The sequence below is a fragment of the Gymnodraco acuticeps genome, unplaced genomic scaffold, assembly GCF_902827175.1.
Source record: "Gymnodraco acuticeps unplaced genomic scaffold, fGymAcu1.1, whole genome shotgun sequence".
NCBI lineage: Eukaryota > Metazoa > Chordata > Actinopteri > Perciformes > Bathydraconidae > Gymnodraco > Gymnodraco acuticeps.
In genome coordinates, this window is record NW_022990947.1 from 2,070,355 (window position 1) to 2,096,744 (window position 26,390).

General features: G+C 44.0%; 1 protein-coding gene across 1 annotated transcript in view; it reads right to left on the reverse strand.

Annotated features, from left to right (window-relative positions):
- Positions 1-26,390, reverse strand: part of LOC117558586 (zinc finger SWIM domain-containing protein 6-like) — a 47,673-nt gene that overhangs the window by 8,369 nt on the left and 12,914 nt on the right. Inside the window, 12 exon segments of the mRNA XM_034234847.1 lie at positions 1,890-2,025; positions 2,983-3,025; positions 3,027-3,244; positions 4,073-4,218; positions 4,712-4,764; positions 4,766-4,869; positions 4,984-5,146; positions 5,148-5,155; positions 5,593-5,772; positions 7,368-7,518; positions 9,644-9,792; positions 11,287-11,643. Of these exon segments, the coding sequence (XP_034090738.1) occupies positions 1,890-2,025; positions 2,983-3,025; positions 3,027-3,244; positions 4,073-4,218; positions 4,712-4,764; positions 4,766-4,869; positions 4,984-5,146; positions 5,148-5,155; positions 5,593-5,772; positions 7,368-7,518; positions 9,644-9,792; positions 11,287-11,643 (1,708 nt within the window).

Here is a 26,390-nt window from a genome sequence, read left to right on the forward strand (position 1 = left end):
ATATTGTAAGATTATGGATTATGCGAGGATCAAAGTTTGTGGAATACAGAGGATCTAGATTCATAGCATTGGAAGACTCGTATCTCATATGGAAATCTCATATGATAACAGGCGGCAGGGATTTGTCTCTGTGGCTCTTCCAAAGAGTTGCGATAAGGACAGTCTCCGGAGAGCGAGCTTCTTTTTACTGAGGCTGCAGTCAAATTGTGGGCAGCCTGTGAACCAAACTCTGTTTGTGCTCTCACATGCTTTAATTAACTTCATGCGCAGCGCATAAACACATTTTAAAATACTAAATATGCATTTGTGTATGATGAAGGCAGTCTGACTTCCATGTGTCAAAAAAAAAAAGTAAAAGAAAAGCTGGCTTATGAGCAACTGCAAAGGAGAAGACAAATAGAGCAAGCAAGTGAAAAGGTGTGTAAATGAGCGATGGAGCTAGACTTTCACTCTCTCTTCGTACCGATGATAGTGTTATAATAGGTCCATTAAAATAGCCCTGGTTCCTTTACTTCCTCCGCTATATTTAACTGTCCGCCGTCCCGTGGGAGCGGGGAGGTATATGCTATCATATTACACTACGCTACATTACACACATTCATTATGTGCTGAGTAGACACCCCTGGCTCCCAGGAGCACCCATAAGTGGCCATATTATTCTAAATCGCCGGTTTCACACCACAGGAGTGAGGATGGAGGAGTCGAGAGAGGGAGGAAATGTGGAAGGTGAAGGGAAGTAGCGATGGAGGGAGGGGAGTGGCTGACTCAGGGAAAACAGATTTGGGACTTTGGTTTTGAGGTGAGGAAGGGTCACTCAGCGGTGCAATGTGCAACCTTAAAACCACACAGCCCCTCACAGAGAAACCCAACCATGTTGTTTTTGGTTTTGTTAGAACGTTATTTCAATTCCTGGCGCCTCCCAACTGGTTAACTGAAGGGATATGTGAATGATGCGTTTGTTTTCCTTTTGTTCTCCATTTGTGCGACTGTGACACATGATGGTACAAGCCAGGAAAAAACGCACTCCTTATTCATTGACTAATCATTTGCCAGCACCTCAGCGATGGACTGTGTAGAAACACAACAAACATCTTCCTCACACTGCCCTCTCCCTGCTGGCCCTGCATGTGCATGTGTGTGCTTCCTCCTCATTACAGCCACACTAATTACACTCTCATTAATGTAATTAATATTCACTGATCCAGCTCCCACTAGTCACAACATCAAAACACATCAGCGCAGACTGATTAACACACGTACACATTGTCCACAGAGGAATACACGAAGGAGCTTATAGAGAGAACACATGGAAAATGCAAAGTCAGAACCACAAACAGGACAGGGCCCCAAAACTAGAAGCAGAATCAAAGGCATACATAAAAGACAAATGCTCTAAACCTCTAAATTCTCTGATCACCGTGATTGACTTTAAAGTTTGAGTAGAACAAGGATGTACTAGTTGGCACAAGGAGAGGTCACCACATATGTTTTAATGTTGAAGTTAGTTACTTTATCAAAAGTATTCACATGCTTTAGAGTTGGAACCTGGAAATGTGAATCGGATTCTCCAGTTTAAGGCGTTCAAAAACGGCAATTTTTGTGCTTTTAAAAGGAATTCTGACTCTATTTACAGTCTAATGACTACAGTTTGACGTTTTAGTCATTGCTTTACAAAAAACAGACGTTGTTTGTGAGTAAACATCCCATGTTAAATCGTTTTTCGCAGTATTCTTTTCAAAAAGCCTCCATTAGCCCAAACTTTATCCAAAGATTAGCAATAAAATCTTTAAATGAAAATCAATCAAATGTGATTAACAAAGTTTTGACATGATTACAGCAGAAAACACACAGACATAGACTCAAGCACACACCCCACACTTAAGACCTACCGCATGGCTCTCAGTGCAATTTTGTACGACAGTTCAGCGTCGTGAGGTAGGAGCGAGGTAAAGAGATAGCGGGCGAAGGTGTGCATGGGAACACTCTCTCTGTGGACGATCTCTCCGAGGCCAGAGTATGGGCCAGCTGTGCAAAAAACAAAGAAAACACACACACATTTTTAATGACTGAAGGAAAGAGGTGGAATAAATTCACTCATAAAACAATTATCTGTCTCGTCAGGTCAATAAATGTTATGGTTCGGTGTTGAAATGGATGGTATCTACAGTATAAACAGACAACAAAAAGCAAGTGAATTTTTATTTTGTTGTATATTGACTTTTTCTATAACACGCTGGGGAGTGACTTTTCCCTCCCAGCCAGGAAGAAGCAAAGCCACGCGGCATTAAAACAAACTGTGACGTGAGAAACCATATGGTCGTGTGTGTTCAGATTTTGCTTTCCCTTCCCTCCCCCTATCTCTTCGTGCACTTCCTCTCGTCTCTGGTGGGTTATTTTAAACCCCAACAGGCTCCTAAGCCACAGACCACATCACAGAGCGACTGCAGCCTCCAGGGGCCCGCAGAGGCCTCACAGCCTGGTGCTCTATTAGCAACGGAGCCAGAGGTGGGTGGTCGCGCCGGGGCCGAGGCAGAGCTGGGGTTTGGGTGGGGACAGGAGACTGGGCTGGGCCCTTCAGGATGTGCCACCTCCCCCTCCTTCCTCCTCTCTTTCCCATAACCAAACCTCATTCTGTTCTAGCCCCAGCCCTGTAAATGTACACACTGTTGTGAGTGCACGCATGTGTGTGCTAACACAATACCCCTGGTGTTACTGTGTAAAGAGCTCATTTTGGTCTGGCCCAGGGCAGCTCAGCCTCTATTTGCACCACAAAATGAAGGATAATAAATAGTGAGACAGAGGCCAATGTGTTTTTTCCTGTTTTAGCAAGAATGTGTAGGGTCTTGGTGTGTGGGAGGGAGAGAAAGGAAAGAGAGGAGGTTTCTCTATGCAGTATATGTCTGAGAGAGTTGAGTTTGCTGGGACATGTGGTGAAATAAAGGGACAATAATGGCGAAATATTATCCGTTAGCTCCCTCACACCCTCTAGCAGAAAGACGGACTGTTTACGGAAGATTTTGACCAGGGGAGTCATCCACTTCCACTTCCTGCAGCTTGGCCAATAGCTGCTCTTCGTTGCGACACACCTTCTCTTGAGCGTACAGACCGTCGGGCATCACCCGTTGCTGGCCTAAGCCAATCAGAGCCGTCTCCACTGCCAGCGCCACGTACGATTCCCCGTCTCCGAGTAATCGCTGCACGGGCATTCGCTGGAGCTCTGCTCGGCTTACAACACTGGAGCAGTCTGCAAAGAGGGGAGAGAAAACTGAATGGCATAAAGCGGTAGTCAACGTATGTGTTATTCTCTGAGGTTTTGGGCAATAGAGGAGTCTGTCTCCTATGGAAAACCACTGTGTCAGTCACACAGTGAGGTCTGAACCCAACAACCATCCAAAATAAAGATTAACGCCTCAGGAGCATTCCTCTGTTCACTTCTGTACCTCAGAGGACAGAGGGCTATTTCTGGGAGCAGAGGAGGCAATGAGGGATCTCGGAGCGTAGGAGAGGAGAATTGAAAAAACACAAGAGGAGTCGAGATAAGATAAGACAGAGGGACTGGAGGTGAATCTGCACCCAAACTATTCTTTCTAACTTCAAAAAATATGAAAGTCCTGAAAATAAAAGTGTTATTATGCAGCTAAACTTAACAAATTAACTATAGTCAACAAATTAACTATAGTACAAATCATTTATATTGGCATTGCATATTTAAAATCAACTCCTCTGAATAATATACTAAATGTTGAAAAATAATTAAATTTTAAAAAGCAGAGAAGGGCCGTTGTATAACTCAGTAGGTTGAGCTGATGGTCCATGTACTGGGGCTTTGGTCCCCAAGCGAAGGACCCTGGTTCAAATCAAGCCTGAGACCATGTGCTGTGTGTTACACCCTCTGTCTCCCCCTTTCATAGCTGTCACTTGAGTAAAGGCAGTGGTTGCCCAAGAAAAAAAAAAATATATATATATTATACACTATATAGTATGATCTTTTTGGATCTGTTTGTGTGTGGCTTGGCTCAGATGTGAGTAGAATGCGTGGGTCTATTTGCTTCGTCCAGGCATTCAGCAGTACCTGACAGGTCTAAGCAGGTGTTGGAGCCCTCCTCTCCCCCTCGTCCCGGCTCTGTCAGGGTGCTGAAGAGGGTCCCGATGGGATCCAGGGGGTGTCCCACCCAGCCCTCCATGTTGGTTATGGAAGTGTGGCCTTTATGGCAGCAACTCTAAAAAAACACACAACAGATAAAGACACATTAAGCAAAGAGTGGCAACAAACTGACACTGTTAACACAATGTCAACTCCTCAACTCTATATTAATCAAGGGCCTTCACAACTCAGAACAGCGGGGAGCATATCTCTTAAAATGACCTGCAATAGGAAAGTGAACAGTTCTTAATTAAAATGCATGATAACCATAATGATTCAAAATGAAATTTAAGAAAGACTTTTGAAGCAAAACTGTTATTAAAAACAGCCACACAAAATGTTTCTCTTTGGTATTGCAATTAAGGTCATCCAGCTTGGAAAAATTACGACTTAAGAAAAAGCTTCTCAGTATGATGAATGTATCTTTCTCTCATTTATTTACCCTTGCTATTAGAGGGTTGTTATGTATGGAATGGAATGAGGACAATGGGGTTAATAAGTATAATAAATGATAATTATTTGCTTTCTAATTTGTGTTCTGACAATAAAAAAATGTGACAATAGAACCTAGCTTCACCTTTCTTGTGTCTGCGGAAGTGCTCAAGTTGCCTCTGCTGTTGCCCGCCGTAACGTGTTCACCACGGCGATGGCCAACCGAAGGGCTTCTCTGGGGTAACCATGCGATCGCAGGGCTTCCACCCTGGCACAGGCCGTCGGGACGTGTTCTGAGGGAAACACCACATTTTAACTCAGATATTCTACACTTTAGCTACTGCACATTCTCAGTCCATTGTTTTGTGTATTAATAACACATCACACCTACATGCACCCAGACTCACCATGCCACAAGGGCCAGCCCCGTGTATCAAAAAGGGAGCCGTCCTGGTTGTCATGGTAACAGTAGTTGGCATAGAGGTCACTGGCGATAATGTGCTGGAGGTGTCGGTCCTGCCAGTGCAGGTCACAGGCCTCAATGGCCCGTGTGAACACAGTCCTGTGGGGGGCGCATCTCTGCAGAAGAAGAAGAGGGACAGAAGTGAGGAGGAGGAGGTGTGAGGAGATTTATGCTGCCTCATCTTTAGGGGAATGGCAGGAACACTCACACGCCTGTTCATTTGGTTGCTTTTCTTTTCCTATATGCCCACACATTTTAACATTTATTAATATCATCATTTATTAGGGAATTAGCATCATTTTTATAAACAAACAGAACAGTCACCCACAAAAATGGCAGCCTGTCCTTGCTTCTGATCTCTAAACTACAAAAGGATTAGTGAAACTAAATAAAATAAAACCCGAAACGTTTTGATGCTTGGGATAACAGTAGTGCTCCGTGTGTGTGAGAGAGATGTTTACAAATTCTTTATGCATTGACAACCCCTCCCACTGAGATACGTTTTTGCAATGTAATAGTACTGACAGACATTCAAAACTTCTCAATCTCTGACCTTGGTTGCCATGAGCACCCTGAGGCAATGAGTGGGTGAGGTTGGGCAGTTCATTGCCGTGGTTACCATCCTCCCAGGGGCAGACGTCCACGCTGTTCCATCTGCGCAGCTGGCGCAGCCACGATGACTTCTGCTCCGATTTGCAATGGGGGTTCAGTACGATGCACATCCACAGGGCACCTGGACACCCACACAAACATAAGCATCATACACAAAAACACACACGCACATTGTAAGTCAGCTGCCCTACTTCTATACAGTATGTGTGACCACAACGTCCGCAATGAGTCATACAACACAGGTAGGTGTGTCTTTTAGGTTTCAAAAATCCTAAATACAATAATCATGCAAGAACTGAGAGCTGGAGGCAGTTTTCGAAGATGTGGAGCATTCATAACATTCTTCATTTAGTGCACATTTTGTATGCTGGCGCCATCTTGCACTGGAATACAGAACTCTGTGAAAACAGAGAACTTAACTAGTCCCGAGGCAACGCTGACTGCACACATATCATTTTGGAGTAAATTGGAACAAACAGAATATGAAAAGTGGCTTTGTCTCTGGGGATACAAGCACATTCAGTGCATGTGTGTATAAAAGCAGAGAGAGTTTCGGAGGAAGGACGAAGACAAGGACAGAGTTAGAACATGAAGAAAGAAACAGAATACAAAAGGTGCGGAACAGAGGGAGGGTAGAAAAAAAAAAGGAGATCGAAAATGAAATAGGAGCGGAGATGATTTGGACAAGGAGACATGGGTGAGGACAAGTGAATGAGGCTTGGCTTTGTGTCTGGAGGAGAGCGGTAGCTGCTGCTCAGAGTAGAAAGACAAAAGAGGGGGAGAGAGAGAGAGATGAGAGAGAGAGAGAGAGAGAGAGAGAGAGAGAGAGAGAGAGAGAGAGAGAGAGAGAGAGAGAGAGAGAGGAGAGAGAGAGAGCGGTGCCGAGAGGCAGCATTCACCACACATCAGGGGGAGTGATAAGGACTTGGGAAGAAGGGTTTGAAGTGTGGACTTCAAAGAGACCGTACACACACTTCCAAAAATACGTGGGATTGAAACAGATGAGATCACTGTGCTGTCCTTACAAAGTGCAGAACAAGACCAAAGGGAGAAAACGAACATCATCATCAGCAACAACAGCCGCAGTTGGAGCAGCAACATCAGGCGAGACATTAGAGGAAAACAACAAAGACAGGAGACAACACTGCTGCTGTCCCGGTGCCTGTTGGTTTGTGGTGTGTGAAGAAGTGTATCGCTGTAGGTACAGTACATCTGTCAAAGCAACCGCACACTATATCAAACCCAGTGACTGCATAGCGAGCAGCTCTCTGTCACATCAACTAAATAATAATGTTTAACATCACGGAGGTCACAATATTTGGAGTTTTGATGAGGCGCGGTGTGCTGCATTAAACGGATTGTGATTCACAGAGACACTCTTGCTGTGCTGCCAAACCTGCATTCACAGTGAGAGGGAGAGACAGGGCTGTCAGTGACGCCTGTGTGCGGCTGAGAGTGTGTGTGTGTGTGTGTGTGTATGTGGGCTGTCTTTGACACAAAGGACACATAAACAAACAGGAAGAAAAAATGTGTGTGTGCCTTTGTCTCAATGTCTAGGTTCGATCGCCCACCTTGCTAAATCTGTCCGTGACTGTGCATACTGGGAAGGAAGTGTGTGTGTGTGTGTGTGTGTGTGTGTGTGTGTGTGTGTGTGTGTGTGTGTGTGTGTACATTTGTGGGACAGTCATTGTGTGTGGTGTGCGTTTCCTCTCTCACCTAGCTCGTCCCAGAGCTGTCTGTACTTGTCGGTCATGGTGGTGCCCTGCTGTCTCCACAGCGCCAGCCGAGGGTCAGCCATGAACTGCTCTGTGATCAGTGTTAACATCCTCGCTCCGTTGGAGTCACGCATCTTCAGCATCTCCCTCACCTGCAGGGGGAGAGAGGAGGAGACAGGGAGGACGCGTTACATACACACCCCAACACACATGATACAAAACAGAGAGCAAAGATCACACACAGTGACACACACAGTAATATAGAGACACACCAAACAGCTCTCACAACTCAAACTTGATCAATGATACAAATTAAGTGGTTATTTATGCTTTTTTACAGACTCATTAGTTAAGTTGTGTATCATTGTAGTATTGTTTTTAAATATCTATGGTAACTTATTTGTGCATTAATTACATTTTTCACAAAGTTTTTTTTAGATTAGTGCATACTTTGTATTTTAATGTATTTTGTGTTTTAACTGCTGAATACAATTTTGTTAGTTACTGTATCTTTTCATTATTGTTTTTAAATATATACGCTAATTTATTTGTGGATTAATTACATTTTTCACAAAGTTGTTTTAAATTACTGCACATTATGTCTTTTTATTTATTTGTGTGTTAACTGCTGGATACAATTTTTATTGGAAGGATAAATAAAGTTGATTTGAATAGAAAAAGGTCTTCAAAAAAGAATCCTGCTTATTTGCATACACAGTTCCACGTCAGATTAAATGTTCTTACAATTTCGAAACAATGTGCCTTAAAAAGGACACTTCTTTTACCAGCTACTGAATGTCTGTAGACAAATCAGACTCAATGGGGCAGTGGTCTGTTATTAAGAGAGGAGCGTCTGACATTTAACTTCCATGGTCAAATCAAGTTTGCCTTGAAGTGGCACAAACCCTCAGAATTGTAATGTAACTCGAGCTAAAAAGGATTTTCTCAAACCAGGAGAATAAATTCCTCTTGTACTGTCAAGTACAAGCACTTTCTACACATTCTGACTTGAAAGATCGAATTCCATTCAAACTACTTTTATGCAGTCTAAATAGTTGTCGTTTTACTTTAGAAATATTCTTCAAAACTAGAGGTCACAAAGTAAATCCATTCACTTGCAATGAACACAAACAGACAGACACAACTGTACAAAAAGCTAAATAGTTTCATTCTTTTCAAATCAAGAAATGTGTCAACGCTTGCTATAGAACTATTGTAAAAAGGAATTGTTAAAGATCCAATAATAATACAAAACAGATTCCATAGACTGTTTTAATTTTAAACCAGTTTCTTCTTGCAAGTGGTTCACTATCAGCAGCTGAGGTTTCTCCTCCTTACTCTATCAAATATGTGTATCTTAATTGCAACAGGGACTAATTTATTGTAAACATAAGTCATCAGCATCTTTTAGCAACAAAAACATACCCACTCTTGGGTGTTTTAGGAATATAAAATGTTGGAATATAAAATGTTGTAGGCTACTTTATGGACGTGTGCACACAAAAGCACATCAATTCTGTGTATTTGTCTATATGGTAAGAGCAGTGAAACATTTATTTACAAACACACAGGAGCACATACAGTATATACATAACGCATATTCAGTGGGTGTGTGTTTATCATTTGAGGGCAGCTCGGTGTACGTACAAATGGGTACGTGACTCTCGCCGTGGGTGTGTGAAAGACAAGCGTATATGTGGCTGTCAGTGTGCTGTAAAGAATAAAACAAGCATCAAAGAGCATAAAGCCCAGAGACATTCTAAAAGCAGGCCAGGGTGGATGATAATGGCCTTGGCTTGCAGTTTTTACACAGTGCACAACATTAATGCTGGCCTAGCACTGCCACTGTAACAGAGAGAAGCGCACATCTCTCATGTACCTAATCGCTTTATCGCGGGTACAGGATAGTACGTAGTGCAGGCTTTCTCTCTCTTTATGTTACACTTCCTTTCTAGCCATTAGCTGCAGCTAAGAGGCAGCCTGCCTTTGAATGTATGTGCCAATATATGCAAGTTGTTTTGTCTGGAATTACTTTGAACAGAGAAGGGCTCTTTTCATAAGGGAATAGAAGAGAAGTAGAAAATATGTATCAACAGGATGCAGAGGGGAGAAGCAGAGGCTGCATGTGTGTGCTTTTGTAGAGAGAAGAGAACGGCTAAAGGAGGGATGTTACACAGCAGGATACACTGCATTTCTGTAGCGTTCAAGGTCGGTATGTGCTGTATGTGTGCGTTGTAATGTTCTGTATGTAGATGAACAATGCTGCTGGCTCCTGACCTTGCTGAAGAGAAGATTGAGTTGCTTGCCCGAGCCGTGGTATCCTCCCTGCGACAGGAAGAGCTTGACTTGCTCCTGAACCTGCTCCTCGTCCAGATGCCAGCAGTTCTCATCGTCCACACTGGCTCCTGCTGTGGGGTCCGGGGCCCCTACACACATACAAATACAAATGTTGAATGTGCAGTTTGCCACCTGGTACATCATGGTTCATATAGGCGTATGCGCTCATACATAGTATATCTTACAGATGCATTAACATTTCACTTAAAGGTTGGGTAGGTAATTTTGGAGAAACCAGCTCGAGTGCGCTAGAATTTGAAAATACACAACCGGAAAAAATCTGCCACTTCCCTCCTCCAACACACACGAATGACACATGACCAATGAGGGCACGAGATAAGTTTGTGCACGGATGGAAGGCTGACAGGCAGGTAGGCCATCCAGTTACTTTAGCCGGGCCGGCTACAATGATTGGTCGTGCTTTTTACAGTACTACGGCTTCAACAGATGACATTTTGTTATGGATTTTTTGTCAAAGCACTTAAGATATTCATTGCTATCGGGATGTTAAGAGCATTCCATGGAATATAACAAAAAGTGTATCTCGAGCCGGTTTCTCAAACTTACCTACCCCACCTTTAACCTTGTCCTACTGAATGTACATTTTATTGTTATGTACCCTGACTTAAAATCATTTTAACATGCAAATGAAAATATAAACCATTACCCATATTTGGGAGAAGATAAAATTGTCTCAAGTTCAAACACTAATAATTTGCAAATATTTATTTTGTGTCATTAGAATTACAAGATAACACACTCACACTGAAGGCAGTCATGTATAATTCATTTCACAGAAAATGAATTAGCAACTATTTTGATCATGGATTCAGTGTTTATGTCAAGGATTTTTTTTCTTAATATCTTTAGGCTTTTGACGGCGTGTTGTACAAAGCATGAAGCAGCACCTTGGAGTTTAGGAAACCGTGGGATTATTTGAGAAAATAATCATCAGTTTGTAATAAAATAAAAAGGGTGATTTCAGTCTAGTCTGAAAAGGGGTAATATAACAGCAGCAGCAGTAACTATTATTAATATGAATCGGCATACCCTCACTTGTTCTATCTTCTATTAATATTATTGACAGTTATTTTGCACAGAATTCATACGTAATTTGTAAAAAAGGACCCCAAACAAATAATCCATTACTTGTAATACATACATTGATTTGAACATGCCAAATAATGTGGAGAGCATAATAAGCTTGGAATGCAATAAGCAAATAAATGTCCTTCTAGGAGAAAGAAAAAAAAAGGACTGTAAGTGCAGTATCGATAACAAGAGATATGCACTCTTCTTTACCTCACAGAAAACTCTGGGCCTCTGTCTCTGTATGGTTCTCTCGCTCTCAGAGGTAAATAACGGGTCTATAGTGTTGATTAGAAGCACACAGTCTCTCTTTTACTGGCTGGATCTCACTAATGAGTCATATTGATCCTGCCACGCTTTACCTTCATCATGCAGTCAATACAAGCATGCATTTAGGAGGCAAGAACACACAAATGCACACAAATAAATACACCTGCATGGTCATAAACATGCCCCACACCTACTCTCTGACACACACACACACTTTTCCTCACCGTGGACCTGGTTGATCTCCGAGTTCTGCGACAGGATTTCATCTGCCAGTTTCTGCGCAGTAGGCAACACTTCGGTGTGGTGGACTGAAATCAGGTACTGGACGAACTTCTGCAGCTGGTCTCTGCTCATCTGGAACAGTGTTTCTGAGATGGGCAGGTGCAGTTTGACCTGCTCAGGCTTCCGTACTCTGTAAAGCGACAGCGCCACTACATGGGCGCAGTAAAATATGTCTTTGTTGCCGCAGGTGCATGTTACTGCTGTGATCTTGCAGCGGTCGAAGCTGACGCTCACGCTGCAAACTAGTTCTGGGGCGGAGGGTGTGGCAGGGTCCGTCACTGTGCCGCTGAGATGGAAACCTGAACAAGGGAGAAAGAGAAGAACAAAATGTCAAGAAAGATATCTTGTTTTAACGAGATTAACAATATGTACAGGTATTCCTTCAGTTACAGCTGTCTCATCCTTACATGTTTACTCCATAGCAGAAATTCATATTCATTCAAATTAAACCAAGCTACAACATTTTGATGATCTGCTAAGAGTTGATATCATTTCTGAATCGAAAATGTCCAAATGTAACTGGTTCCAGATTCTCAGATATCTCACAAATGCTCTTTGTCTTGAGAGTTCAATGAATATCTGGGTACTGTGAACTTGTGATGGGCTTATGGGACATTTTATAGAACATATATTAATTGATTTATAAGATAAATTAATCACCCTCACCGCAATCACTGATGCAAATGTTCACTAGTTGAATCCCTGCGTCACTCAATTTGTTTGCTTTTACTCAGGAAGAGATAAACCAATACAACACATTTGAGCTATTAAGTTTCAAGCAGAGCAACTTTGATTATAAGTACAATGAGAGGTACATCGTCATCAAGTAATTCAGAGATAAGAGCTGGCATCTATTGTCTCCATACAGAGCCAACAACTGGAGGTTTGTCCTAAACATCTATTAAATGAAAATTGGATAACTTGATCATCTCATTGACTGTGCCCTTTAGTAAATGACATTACTGTATAAATGTCTTTAGGAATGAACACGCTCAGGATGAAACAGACTCAGTTGAACAGTCACCTGCCAAAAGGGCTCATTTTTTCTTATCTTCAGAGCACGATCAGGACCAGCTGCAGACTTCAGTCATGAATGTGAAAGTCAATGAAAGCGACAGAAACCTAGATGCAGGGTCTCGGATCGGGGATGCACTGGCAGGGGAACTGAGAGAGATATGAGGAAGTGAGCCGTGAGCACGGCTGTTACAGTATGAATTATACAGCCTCTTGTTTGAGTATAATGTTTGATCTCATCTTGACTGCGCTATCCGGAGGCGCGGCTAGTCATTATGCGAGGATGAATATGAATGAGCAGGGCGGGGTCCCCGGCAGTGGCCTAAAACACACACTGATGAGCATATGAAAGAGACACACATGTACGCACACACCGCAAAGCTGTGTGAGATCATGCATTTATTAATAATGGGAGTGGTTAGGACAGGCAGAGAGGAGCTTATGAATGCATTTATGTGCACAGGAGAGATCTCTGAAATGCATGTGGACCAGGCAAAGACATACATCTCTTAAATACTTTTATCAAAGGACTGAGCACACGCATTGCTGTGATATCAAGCATGTATTAACGCAAATATCAAAGTGTATTCTAGGCCTCTATATTAAGTAAGGGAGGGATCTGAATATTTTATAAGATATAGATGGAAATGGGTGAGGGGAACAGAAGCAAGATGAACAGAGGTCAGGTTAAACCACTGATGGCTAAGGGTTGCACTAAGAATGCAGGTGCATAAGAAGAAATAGAGAGCAGAAAGTAAATAGGGTGACAACCGTTAGCTATAGTGTGCTGATGCCCTTAGGCTGGACAGAGAAATAAAGCAAGCTGGTTATATTTCTCTCCCTAAAGCACAAAGACTCAGTCAGGAAACCCTTTTAACCACCATATACACGAGTGAGACCTAGGCCTCATACAAAAATAGAATATTCAAAAAGCTCCATTAGCACAGATTTCGCAATCCTGCATATTTGCAAAAGCATCACAACAGAAATAGCCATGTTTGGTTATTGTATTATAAGTGTTAGCTGCAAATATCCAACGGTGCAGAACGACAGAACATTGCCATGGAGATATGCTTTTCCATTGTGAAAGCCAGCTGGCAGAGGAAGTACATGTTAGTTAACAATATCCACAGAAGAGGGGTATGGCAGCAATCTGCATCTGCAGTGATCATAGCCTATATACAGCTGAGAGAGGGAGAGAGAGCGAGAGATACTGAGTCACTCTTAAACGAGACAAAAAGGTTTACATGGTGCAGCTGGTTGAAGAAAGGAGAGCTAACTTTTTTCTGTAATGACGTAAAAATTAGCAAATGCTTTTAATATTTGCTACTACATTTAGAGTGTGTGTGTGTGTGACAACAGCTTATGTTTCAAGAGTGGCCCCTGGTCCAGAGAAAAAGAGAACATCAAAAACATGTGGGGTTGAGAGAGCTCAAAGAAAATCACACACACACACACACACACACACACACACACACACACACACACACACACACACACACACACACACACACACACACACACACACACACACACACACACACACAACACACACACACACACACACACACACACACACACACACACACACACACACACACACACACACACACACACACACACACACACACACACACACACACACACACACACACACACATCACACACCCACACACACACACACACACACACACACACACACACACACACACACACACACACACACACACACACACACACACACACACACACACACACACACACACACACACACACACACACACACACACACACACACACACACACACACACACAAAGCAGCTGCAGATTATTATTTTTAAATGTTTATTTTCTTTTGTCCACTTGGAAAATAACAGGAATACTTTACGAAAAAATTAAATGCATGTAGTATGAAAAGTGTTTGTGATTAAAGACTTATCCTTGTTGGAAAAGTCAGCTGTGTTGCTTTAACAGACACTCTCACTCCCTCCACTTCCAAGCCCTTTTCATGTGTCCCTCCCTCCATCCACATTCCCACAGCTCTTTCTCTCTCACTCTCTGACAGATGGGTAGGTAATGAGTTTCGCCTTCCCTGTCCATTCGTCTGGGCACCAAAAACTGCCCCCCCCCCCATGCCAAAAATGCCCTTTTAATTTAGCCAAGCACTGGGTACAGGGCTATTACTGTTTAGGTACACTAACATACACGCACACACAAACCTCCCATGACTCCTGGATGGGATGGTATGAAACCTTCAATGTCTCATGTGCTAGCTATTAAAGAGCCTGGTTCCCCCCTCATCCAGTCCACCCAGCTCCCCTCCCCGAGTGCTGCTCAGGGCTCTTTTCTGTGAATGTTCATGAGGCCAGGGTTGGCTTTCAAAGTAACCATGGCCGCCATTTTTAGAACAAGGCCTCTGTGAGGTTGCCCTAGAAACCCCTTGTGACCGCCCTGGTGAAATCACACTTGGCCCTAGGAGCTATGTAAGGCAGCGAGAACAGTGTGTGAAAGAGTGAGTGAGAATTAGCGTATGTATATATATATGTTCAAATCCCACAAAGAACTGCAGACCACCCACACTTTTTTGGAGGGATCCACATCAAAGCATTCCCCCAAATAGAGCTTCACTCTATCTTTCTCTCTGGTTTTGAACTTGTATAAGTGCCGATAAGCTAGCATGCACTCTCTTGACCAGCTAGGGCCACTTCTATCTATTCAACAACAAGGGGTCCCAGAAAGATTCCTGCTCTTATTTCAGGGAGGAAAGGCCCAAACTAAGACCTGCAACTCCTTCACCATACATCTGCTGTGATGGAAGAATGCCGCCTTTATACCCCGCATATAAAACAGGATTTAGCTTCCCACATGAAGGCAGGCGGCGAGTATCGGGGCCGGGCCAGAAGAGTTTGCTTGCCTAAGCACAAAAGCGCTCAGTGTTCTAAAAATCACTGGAGTAAATTAGATTGAGCAACATACATATATTTCCGCAATCAAATTAAAATTCCAAGTCAATGGAGGAAATTCTGGCCCAGCAATGGGGAGGTGATTAAGTTTATTGGCTGAATTGGTCCGTGAGTGACTGTCACCTAAATCTAATATGGCACCATGCAGTCCGGTGTGTGTGTGTGTGTGTGTGTGTGTGTGTGTGTGTGTGTGTGTGTGTGTGTGTGTGTGTGTGTGTGTGTGTGTGTGTGTGTGTGTGTGTGTGTGTGTGTGTGTGTGTGTGTGTGTGTGTGTGTGTGTGTGTGTGTGTGTGTGTGTGTGTGTGTTTCTGAATACATAAGTGATTTCAGTGGGGGGAAATAGGATGATACAAATAGGCTGGTGTGAAAGTGAGTCAACAAAAAGCTAAGAGATAGAAACAGAGAATCAAATAGATATTTAAGGCCCATCTGCGTGTGCCCATTAACTTTAGCCTTGCACATTAATTAAATTATCTTATGAGCTTCAGACAGGAAGGAGAGCAACACCTACATCCGACTCTGCCCTGTTAGAGCTTCTATGATCTACAGGAGACCACTTGCAGCAGTTGGAGCTTTAACGTGGGATCTGTTTGACCAAAGATAGCCTTCTAAAACTTCACTGAGAAAAAGCCACTGGACTGGAATCCAATCTGTTTGGTTGGACTGAACTGAGAGGCCCTACTGAAATGAGATCTGAACCCCAACTGTAGACAAGCAAGGCAGTTCGAGGAAAGGTCCCCCACCTCTAACACCACCTCCATCCCACCCACAGCTAAAGGACGATGTTCTACCAATGGGGCTCCTTGAACAGGCCCAATTAATAATCCTATAAAAGACAAATACAAGGCCTTTCAGCCTCTTACAGTGTAGGTCTGCGTGAGTAACAATGAGTACATGCTTGTGTGGTCCTATAAGGAAGCACCCATACAGAGACTATAAACAAAGATCAATGCTATCCTGCAGGAGACCTTGCTCCATGCTGCGTGTGCATTTCTGTGTCTCCTAGGTGTGGGACGGGCTGGAATAACACAGCTGAGCTCCAGAGGCGGCCATATTTATGCATTAAGCCCTCTGAACGACGAAAAAAAGGTTTTCTCAACCACCCCCACATTCACAGACATGCACCAAATGAAACTCGTACTACCTCTGAATACTTATCCCGACAGACACAAATGAACATGAATTAATGTCCATTGGAATTCTATGAATTTCAATGCTTTTACTTCCGCTTGAGATTCTGACAGCAAAATATGCATGTTAATCATAGGGATGGGAGGTAAAGAATACGTGTGTGTGTGTGTGTGTGTGTGTGTGTGTGTGTGTGTGTGTGTGTGTGTGTGTGTGTGTGTGTGTGTGTGTGTGTGTGTGTGTGTGTGTGTGTGTGTGTGTGTGTGCATGTGTACGTGCGTGCGTGTGTGTATTGACGGCTGTATGGGTGATTAGAGTTGTCATCAGCTGGCGGTGGAAATGACAGTTGACTACTGGGCTGCTGTCACTTAGTTGCTATGTGGTATATCAGAAATGACTTGCAATTTTCAAACTATCACTTTCAAAATGGATTCAAATGTTGCTGGATTGGGCCTGTCAAGCAGAGCCGATGCTACTGCTCTGCTAACTGATCCCAAAGGTTGGCTTTCAGAAGGCTATCCAGCACAGAAAGACAGTGGAGCCTCTGTTTAAGGATGTGATAGACACAAGACAAAAAGGCTAAATTGATGAGAAAATTAGATATGTAAGTAACACATTAAAAACCTGTGTGCAAGAATTCTGAAAAGAAACTGATTGACATTTAGGGAAAAACACTATCTTGCAGCAAGTGAAATGAGAAAATAGAAGGTGGAGCCAGCAACGAGCTAGTTTAGATTAACACAGACTGGGAGCAATGGGAAACAGCTCGCCTGACTTCATCCAAAAACAACAATATTCTCTTACCAGCACCTCTATTACACATACATGAATGCGTAATCGAACAATATATGTATGCAACTATTTGTTACCCTAGTAACAGAGCCAGGCTAGCTGTTTCCAACTTTTAACATACTAATGCTAGGCTATACTAACTGGTTGCTAGCAAGTTCTTATCTTCCTCTCGTTAAAAAAGCAAAAAGCATATTTTTCAAAATGTCCACTATTCCTTCAAACGCAGATAACATATGTTAACATAACTATACACCACAATGTCGAAGCTATTAACACAGATAACAACATTTTCGAATACAGCTACTTTACACTAAAAAGGAAATACAATCATATATTTTTGGTGGATATAATTTACTACAAGCCAGGCTATGTTTTTTGTAGTTAACTAATACATTTGCATTATAGTCTAAAATTAGTATTAGGAGTTATATCAGAACAGCATCTGTGTGGTATTGGGTGAACCGTCTGTAAAGCTGCTATTCAACAAATCCCTGTCACTGGAGAAGCCATAGCCTGCTAATTCTGTCTCCTGGCTGTACATTAACTTTACATTACCCCAATCCATGTGCAAGGTTCATTAGTGTGAATGAAATTACAGCTGGCTGGAAACGAATGTGTGTAATTAGCAGAGGTCTTTCCCAGGCAAGCTATAGACGCAGGTAATGGGATCCATTGAAAAGCCATTGTCTGCTACTTGAGGGCTTCGCTATCTTTCTAACGACAAACCTATGCAGTTCAGACATAACAATGCTAGCGTCCTTCGTCTTATGAAGGAGGGCATGGGTTGAGATGGGCCAGGCTGTGTCTGTTAAAAACACTGCACACAGAACGTGCTTAAAAGAATAAAGAAAGAATATGGCCATGCACAGTTTAATGATTTTGTAATGTGTGTTTGTGAGGCGGAAGCTGTGTTTGTTAGATCTTGCAAGCAGAAAGTGTGCCAAAATGACATTTGCTGTGGCTGTCAGAATTGATTACAGATGTGTTTCTCTTGTTTAATTTGAACTCTGCCCCATAAATCCTTTTGAGATTAATCTTTTTGATAAAACCGCTTTCAAAAATTAATCTTGACATCAAAGCTGAAAAAAAGGGTATGAAAATGGCTGAACAAAATGTAGCAAAAATATTCTGTAAAGCTAGTAAAGCACACAGACAAAAGGGCTCTGCTATTGAGGCTAACATGGCTGAAAGTGATCATAATCCATTTGCATATGAAAATAGCTAGCAGGGCACCATCAGCACTGGACTGAAAATTACCGCATGACTGTGTGAGCACATGGGCGAGTACGTGTGTGTTTTTAGGTCCACTTATCCACGCCAGGAAATAACCTTACACTCTTTACCCTTCCCAATTCGTTTGGAAAGTCAACCCACACACTCCACCACATACACACCCACACACTACCCCACCCTTTGACACACTCATGATGCCTTCATGCATGCACACATACTGGCTTCAGTGACTCCCTGCAGTCAACCTCCTGCTCACAAACAGCCCCTCCTCTTTCCCTTTTCTCTCTCCAATAACTGACTCCTCCCCTGTTCTCCACACAACACACACACTACACACACACACACACACACACACACACACACACACACACACACACACACACACACACACACACACACACAGCACACACACACACACACACACCCACACAGCACACACACACACACACACACCACACACACACACACACACACACACACACACACACACACACACACACACACACACCACACACACACACACACACACACACACACACACACACACACACACACACACACACACACACACACACACACACACACTAGCCCTAAGCTGACCCGTTGTGTGTACTGACGTCACACACTAGACAAGGGGAGGCATCATTCCAGACAGACAGACACACACACACACACACACACACACACACACACATGCACACCCACTCCAGCCGAGGGGGGAAGCTACATTCCAGCACAGGCACACAGACACACATCACCACGCCTGGCGGTGGGAAGCATGGGGAGCGCTCAGCTGTAGCGAGGAGGCGGACCAGGGGAGGCAAAGGGGGAGTTTCAGTGAAGGGAGGAGGGAGCGAGGGCTCTGAGCCAGTGTTCCTCTGAGCTCAGCACTTCCCCTTTCAGCTCCAGCCAGCCGCCAGTTTGCGTAACGCAGCCCATGCAGGCCTGCTGGCTCGTGCTTAACCCCTTCCTTCCTGGAGTCACTGAGGTCACACTCGCTGTTCTCTGTTCAGCAGTGCATGCCACATCCTGGCATAAACCCGCCCCTGCTCAACATCTCCCAACATCCCCCTTCTCAGGCGTACCCATAATAGCACCAAGCACACTGGCCCAATACCCATACATCCACATTATTACCTGACAGAGATGGGAGGAGATACACACACACATGTGCAAACGCAAAGAAAAACATTCACCAGGAAAATAGGTTAACCTTTTATGTGCTACTTTCTTTATTCAGTGGCTGAGAAAATCTACCATTCTGTGTCTTCTTTCTGATTCAATGAACGTCTGAATAATCTAAATACATAGGTAACCTGTTTGGGAGTGACCTGATTTACAGCGACATCTCTCTTTGAAGACAAAGACAACACAAAAGCACCGCAACCACTTAAATACACACTCATTTGAAAGCAATTACCAAGCAATTATCATTCCCACAGATGAATACGCAGCTCACATAATGATAACCTTAACACATCATTGTTTGGATTATGACAATACAAAGAGTAAAACATTTGTAATTTAGATTAGGTAGAGCATGTGTACACCATATATATTCAGATGTATAGGCATTGACCTTCCAGGAGCTTATGTAGGCCAAAGTGTCTGCTATACCCACAGAGATGTTAGGCCTCGTACATCAGACGTGGCACCTTCCCCCCTAAAAACCCCACTGAAAAGTGTCATAGCTCACACTAACCACAGCAGACACAGTCCACGGCGGAGGGATGGGCAAGGCAGAGGGGGGAGAGAATGAGGGAGGAGGGGAGTTTCTCTCACATTTAATATCACTTGACACGCGTCATCCAGCATCTCTCAAAAAGCCGCTGAGCCTGTGTCAAAGCTGCGGCCCTGCCGAAAGATATTGCACGCACATAAACAGGGCGCACCTTGTGTGGGTGTACACACACACACACACACACACACACACACACACACACACACACACACACACACACACACACACACACACACACACACACACACACACACACACACACACACACACACACACACACACACACACACACACACACACACACACACACACACACACACACACACACACACACACACACACACACACACACACACACACACACACACACACACACACACACACACACACACACACACACACACCACACACACACACACACACACACACACACACACACACACACACACACACACACACACACACACACACACACACACAAAGGCAACCCAAAGACAAATATCTTAGCCAACTTGGCTCTGTTGATGGACGGCCTGCCTGCAGTGAACGGGAATTACTGGGATGAAGACAAGTGAGGGAAAGAGGAGAGAGGGGGTGCAGGAGAAAGGTTGAATAAGTCTCTGCTGAATTGTGGTGGTCGATTCTCTTGCCTGCAGGCTATTCCTGTAAATATTGACGTTGATGTTAGGACCACTCTCTTAAGGATAAGCTATAAAACAAGGGGGTTACATTTACTCTGTGCAAACTGTAAGCATCTGAAATCACACGCTATGCTTGGCCTTCTCCAAGCGTGTTGAGGGGAAACGGTGAGAGACTTTCAGGGTGATGCACAGAGCTGCAACCACATGAGGGAACTGAGCTCTCTCAGTAGGTCTACAGCTTGCTCCTCTCTCTCTATCTCTCTAGATCTAGGCCCTCGAGGTAATTTATAAACACACGCAAAAAAGAAAAAAAATAGAGAAATCTTTACCGCAAAAAAATTAAACAAGCGAGTGCCTGTTTTTCCTGGCCAAGGTCCTTGAACACAACACGAGCCTAACGTGTCATCACGTGGTATATGTCTCGTCTGACAGGGGTGCAGTTCTGACGGAGAGCACAAGAACGCGGCTCCGGTGTCGGTACCATATCTGCTCGGAATTTGACCGTGTATGATACTTACACTGGCACTTCAGAAATTTCAGTACCCATAAGGAGCCGTACACATGCCGCAGTTTCTTTAGTTGAAAGCAAGCGGCAAACTCTGGGGAAGAGCCGGGACGCCAATACGGAAGTGCCACACACTGCAGTTCATCTAGTGGCCAGTATGAGCAGGCTGCAGAAGGGAGCAATTTCCATAGACCCCCATGTTAAAATGCCCAAATTTACAGCAGAAATTAACATGTTTACATGGTGGTTCAAAAAACCATATTCTCTGTATAGTTAGATTCCCCCTTCATGACTACTGTGTGGGGGGTGCATTTTTTCTCAACTCATCTGTTTAATTAATATTAAGCCTTAAAGCTTTTGCATACATTAGGGCGTGGTCACTTTGATGGACATGTACATGCCTCACTGTCAGCTAACAGCAACTTGTCCACTCTGCTAGGCTACAACGGTTAGAGGATACAACGTTAGTTAGTTAGTTGTAGTTACTGTACTTGACCCTTTAGCCGTGTTCGTGGTGATTGTGCCTTTTAGGGAATATTGTTACAAATACCAGACAATTAAAATGTTGTGCTGTGCGCTTGAATGTACCAACAGAACTTCCAAGAAGTCTAAAATTATAATATTATACATGTTAACCCCGTTCGCAGGTGTTTGTGTGCTTGGTAGCTTAGCTTGCTAGTTATTAGCCAGCTAAGGACGTAACCCTTTTACATTTTAGTTTATGATTCAGCCTTGGGTAAGACTTTTATAGTCTATGGCTATGACGCCCATAATGCTAAACGGGAGCAAATGTTAATAGGGGACCCAATTATCCCAGTGGTGGCCGCCGGAGCTAACGGAGCCGCAGGGGGCTAGCTCCAGCCAGCGTCCCGGTCCGGAGCTAGCCCACTGCGGCTCCGTTAGGTCCGGGCGGTGGAGTCCGTCTTTTCTCAACGTGTGAATGACAAGCATTAAGAATAACAAAATATAGCTAATTCTCTTGCAGATTGACTCATTTGATTATGAATGTAACGTTTATATAGGGGAACTACACTGTTAGCAGTAACTTGGTATGCATGTATTTCATGTTAGCTTAGCTTCTTAGCCTGAGCTAGCTCTGTTTACTTCCAGTTCGGAGGCAGCAGGCTCCGCCTCGGCTGTTGCTCTCAAAGTGCACCAGATTGATGCTTTTAACTTCCAGCAAAGCATGCCCCCAGACCCCCCTGGAGGAGGTTAGGTCCCCCCCACTTAAATCATGTCCACGTGGATAGGAAACTAAATACTTTTGCACACATCTTGTGTCCATATCTTTCTGTTTTGGTGGTCATGCCACAACCGTGCACGTGCATGCATGCGTGCGCGAGTCATGGTAAGATATCTGGATTAAGAGGTTGCATTTTCTTTGCACAGCATGAAAGAAAGGCAAAATGAATCTGTGATTTTAGTATTTTTAAGCAGAGGTCAATAACTTGTATACGGCCCGCGGAGGATATTGTAAAAATTGAAATGGCCCTTGAGAGGAAAAAGGTTCCTCACCCCTGCTCTAGATGGTTTAGGTTTCTACTCTCAAGCTAAAAGCAGGCAGCTGACATCAAAACCTTCAGAGAGACCCCTATTTCCCAGAAACGGCTCTCGTTTCATGTATATAGCTGCTTTTCATGGCTACATTGGGATAAATTGCACCCTGCTGGACAAGACGGAGACAATCTTCACCCTGGAGCCTCTTTTGTTGACATCTGTATGCGTTACCATGACAACACATGTCTGCCCGTTGCTTGCGTGTATGTACCTGTGTGTTTGCTTTCATGGGTTGTATTTGTGGGGAGAAAACACATTGCATCTTATGTGGGCAAACGCACAGAAAAACAGGCAGGTAAAGAATTCTGGTACCCTTCTTGTTCGTACTCAAACATACACAAGCACTGCACAGAAAACAACACATGCGTGTGACAAATACACTGAATGAGGTTAGACTTACTTCTAACTACCATGTCCTCGTGGGAGGCTGCAGGCACAGAAGTGTATTACTAATCATCTTCGCGCTAAAAAGGGCAAAACTAATCCAACTATGACAAAGCCTTTTTCCAAAACCCTCAAGAGGACTGTGTGTGTCCAGTCAGCTGGGATTAATCTGCTAGAGGAACACAATGATGCATGAATTATTTTAAAATAATTTGGTTAAAGATGCCACTCCCCCTTTGGGATCACCAATGCTCTATAGACTGCAGTTTCTAACCATCTAACTTTGTTGAGGGAGTACAAGCAAAGCATTTCTACACTGTTTAATCAAAGTTTCTAAAGTTACCATTTTCATTGCTGACAGAAGAATATTCATATCCGTGTGCAATTATGCTGATTATGTCTCCTCTGAGACTTGTGAAGTCAAGGACTATGCCACCTCTGAGACATTATTAAACAATGGCCAACTGTTTTGTTTATATTTGACCACGTGTCTGTACCTCCTCATTACGTTCATTGCTGAAGGAGGCTATGACAGGGGGTCTAATGGGGGGTCAAGGAGAGGCTAAAACACAGCTGAGGGGGTATATGCCCAGCGCCATGGCAACCAAAAAGCAGGTTGAGGTTGTGCATATTAATCATAAGGCTAGAAAATAGTATGTGTGCATGTGACTGTATGGGTGAGAGGATCTCCTCCCGTGGGCAAGTCAGCATTCACCCATGAAGTAGGTCAGTGAAATGTGCCTAAATTAGGTCAGTGGCAGTCAATGGGTGCCATCCTGGACAATAGTAAGAAGAAAGGGGGAAAGAGAGAGAAGGGAAGAGAGAATCCATACGGTTAGGAGAGCAGAACCAAGCGGCTTATTTCATCTTAGCTTTAACACTTAGTTAATTACTGCTAAGATGGTCCATGTAGAACACACATACTCCAAACACACGCACAACCTCAGAACCAAAAGCTCCTCCCAAAGCAGAGAAGTCTTCACAACTTCAAGCCGTCACTTTTTCTCTTCTCAAACATCCCTGGTATCAGAATCAGTGCGCATCAAAACCCCGTTTTGATTGAAAATGCTTTTGAAAAGCAGTCCGATTTGGTTACATTGCTTAGGTCTGATTATTTAGCACCCCTCCTCCTCCCTCATCTCCCTCTAGCTGTTTGAATGTGAGCTTCTTTGTCAGCTGCCTCCGTTTCGTCTAGCTGTTTCCCTCCCTATTTTGAAGAATCCACACCGGGAGAGAGGTTGTTGTGCGTTGTTGCCAATAAACGGAGGAACACAGGAACCTTTGAAGTCTGTGGCACGTTGTGATTCGCTTTCATCGTCCCGCATCTGTCAGTCAACAAGAGAAAATGTGACTCCAAAGGAAACTTTTGCTGCTTTTTCCCCCCAATTTCCTTTTCCACACATATACACAAAAACAAAACAACACAAAATGACAACAAAGACGGCAAGAATGACAAAGGCTGTATTGGGCATTAGACAGACAGGGAGTGGGCTGAATAAAAATCTGAGAGGAGCTGCGAGATGTTGGAGAAGATTCTGATGTTGCTTCAACCGGCGCAGAACTCCTTCCTGCCGGGGCTTCCTTAGCCCACTTTCACACAAAGGGTAAGGGTGTGTGTGTATGCGTGTGCATCTCAGTCTTGCTATGCAGTGCTCTCTGAACTTTATTCTGTCAGCCCTCTGTCGCTCGTCTCAGAGCAGTTGGGTGTCAGAGAGGAGGAAGAGCATTGACAGGTGTCTTCTGTGGGCAGCGTGTGTTCAGCAGAGTGATGGCGGACCCTGGGCCTGCACCTAATCACACACGCCTGCAGACTTGCTCTGACAGCCGCCGAGTGTGGGGAGGGGGGGGGACACACACAAAGGCTCCCATCCCTGGGCAGCGATCAAACTCGAGCCCAAGGCTTGCCTAGAGATGTGACAAGGCCCACTTCCCCTTTTGCTGCTTTTCCCCCTCTTCCCCCTGCTGCCAATCATGTGTCGTATGTTTCACACTCTTGCATGCGTTTGTGTGCTGAGCTTTTGTGTTTGTGCTAAGGCTAAGCCTGTCTACACAAGTTAGGAGACGTATAGAAGCGAGAGTCGAGGAGACAAAGAGACACACGAAGAAACAAAGGGCTTAGCAGGAAGTGTTGAGCCAGAAACGACAACATGTACAAGCTGACTGTGGCTTGGAGTAAAGCGAGCCACAATGAGTTATAGTGACTAACATTACTAGACAGAGAGAAATGCTGGGTATAGGAGCCAGAGAACTGAACTGCAGCCAACCTGGATGAGGCTTGGACCAGATACGCTGGGACAGTACTAGGGGCCCAGCTTCAGTCAGTTAGGCCCCGGCCACACGAGAACGAAAACGGTCGTTTGCGTTACCGTTCTGTGTCATATAGACCGTTCGGCCACATGAGGACGACCGAATACGGCACTAAACGACTGCGGAAACGATAACGGGTCCCAAGGTGGATAGAACGGCATACGCAACGCTCTGGGGTGTCCAATGGCTCCGTGTGTACGCCCTATACGGTCATTTTCTGATAACGATGAGGCAATAGCCCCGCCTCTCCCCACCTCTGCTGCTCACCCCCGCGTCAAAGTAAACTGCACACTGAATTCAGATTATTTATCTTTCTCTCGATATGGACCTAAACGCGAGTGAAGTCTAATCTGACAGGACGGAGACACCTCTCAAACTACCTAAACTAGTTATAAATATGTTTATTTTTACTGTCGGCCGGGTCACTCATTACTGGATCAGCTGCTGCATGAAACAGACACTGACGCTGTCCGAAGAGAGGGAGGAAAAAGAGAGGCTCCATGTATTTTATTATTATATTATATAGAGTCGTTATTCATTTGTTTTAAAGCTCAATAAATAACAAAGAAGACCTTTGACCGGCACTTTTATTATTTTGTCCGGAAGATTTAAACTTTAATACACGTTGACTGGCGAAAAACTCTGCCCGCTTCCCTCGGCCCCCACCGCGGAGAATAAACAGAAGGGCAACCATGACAACCATGCTTCTTCGCTGCTTTTGTGGAGGAAGTTACAGCGCCACGTACAGGCTCCTGCATATGTACTGCAGCTTCTCCAGCGG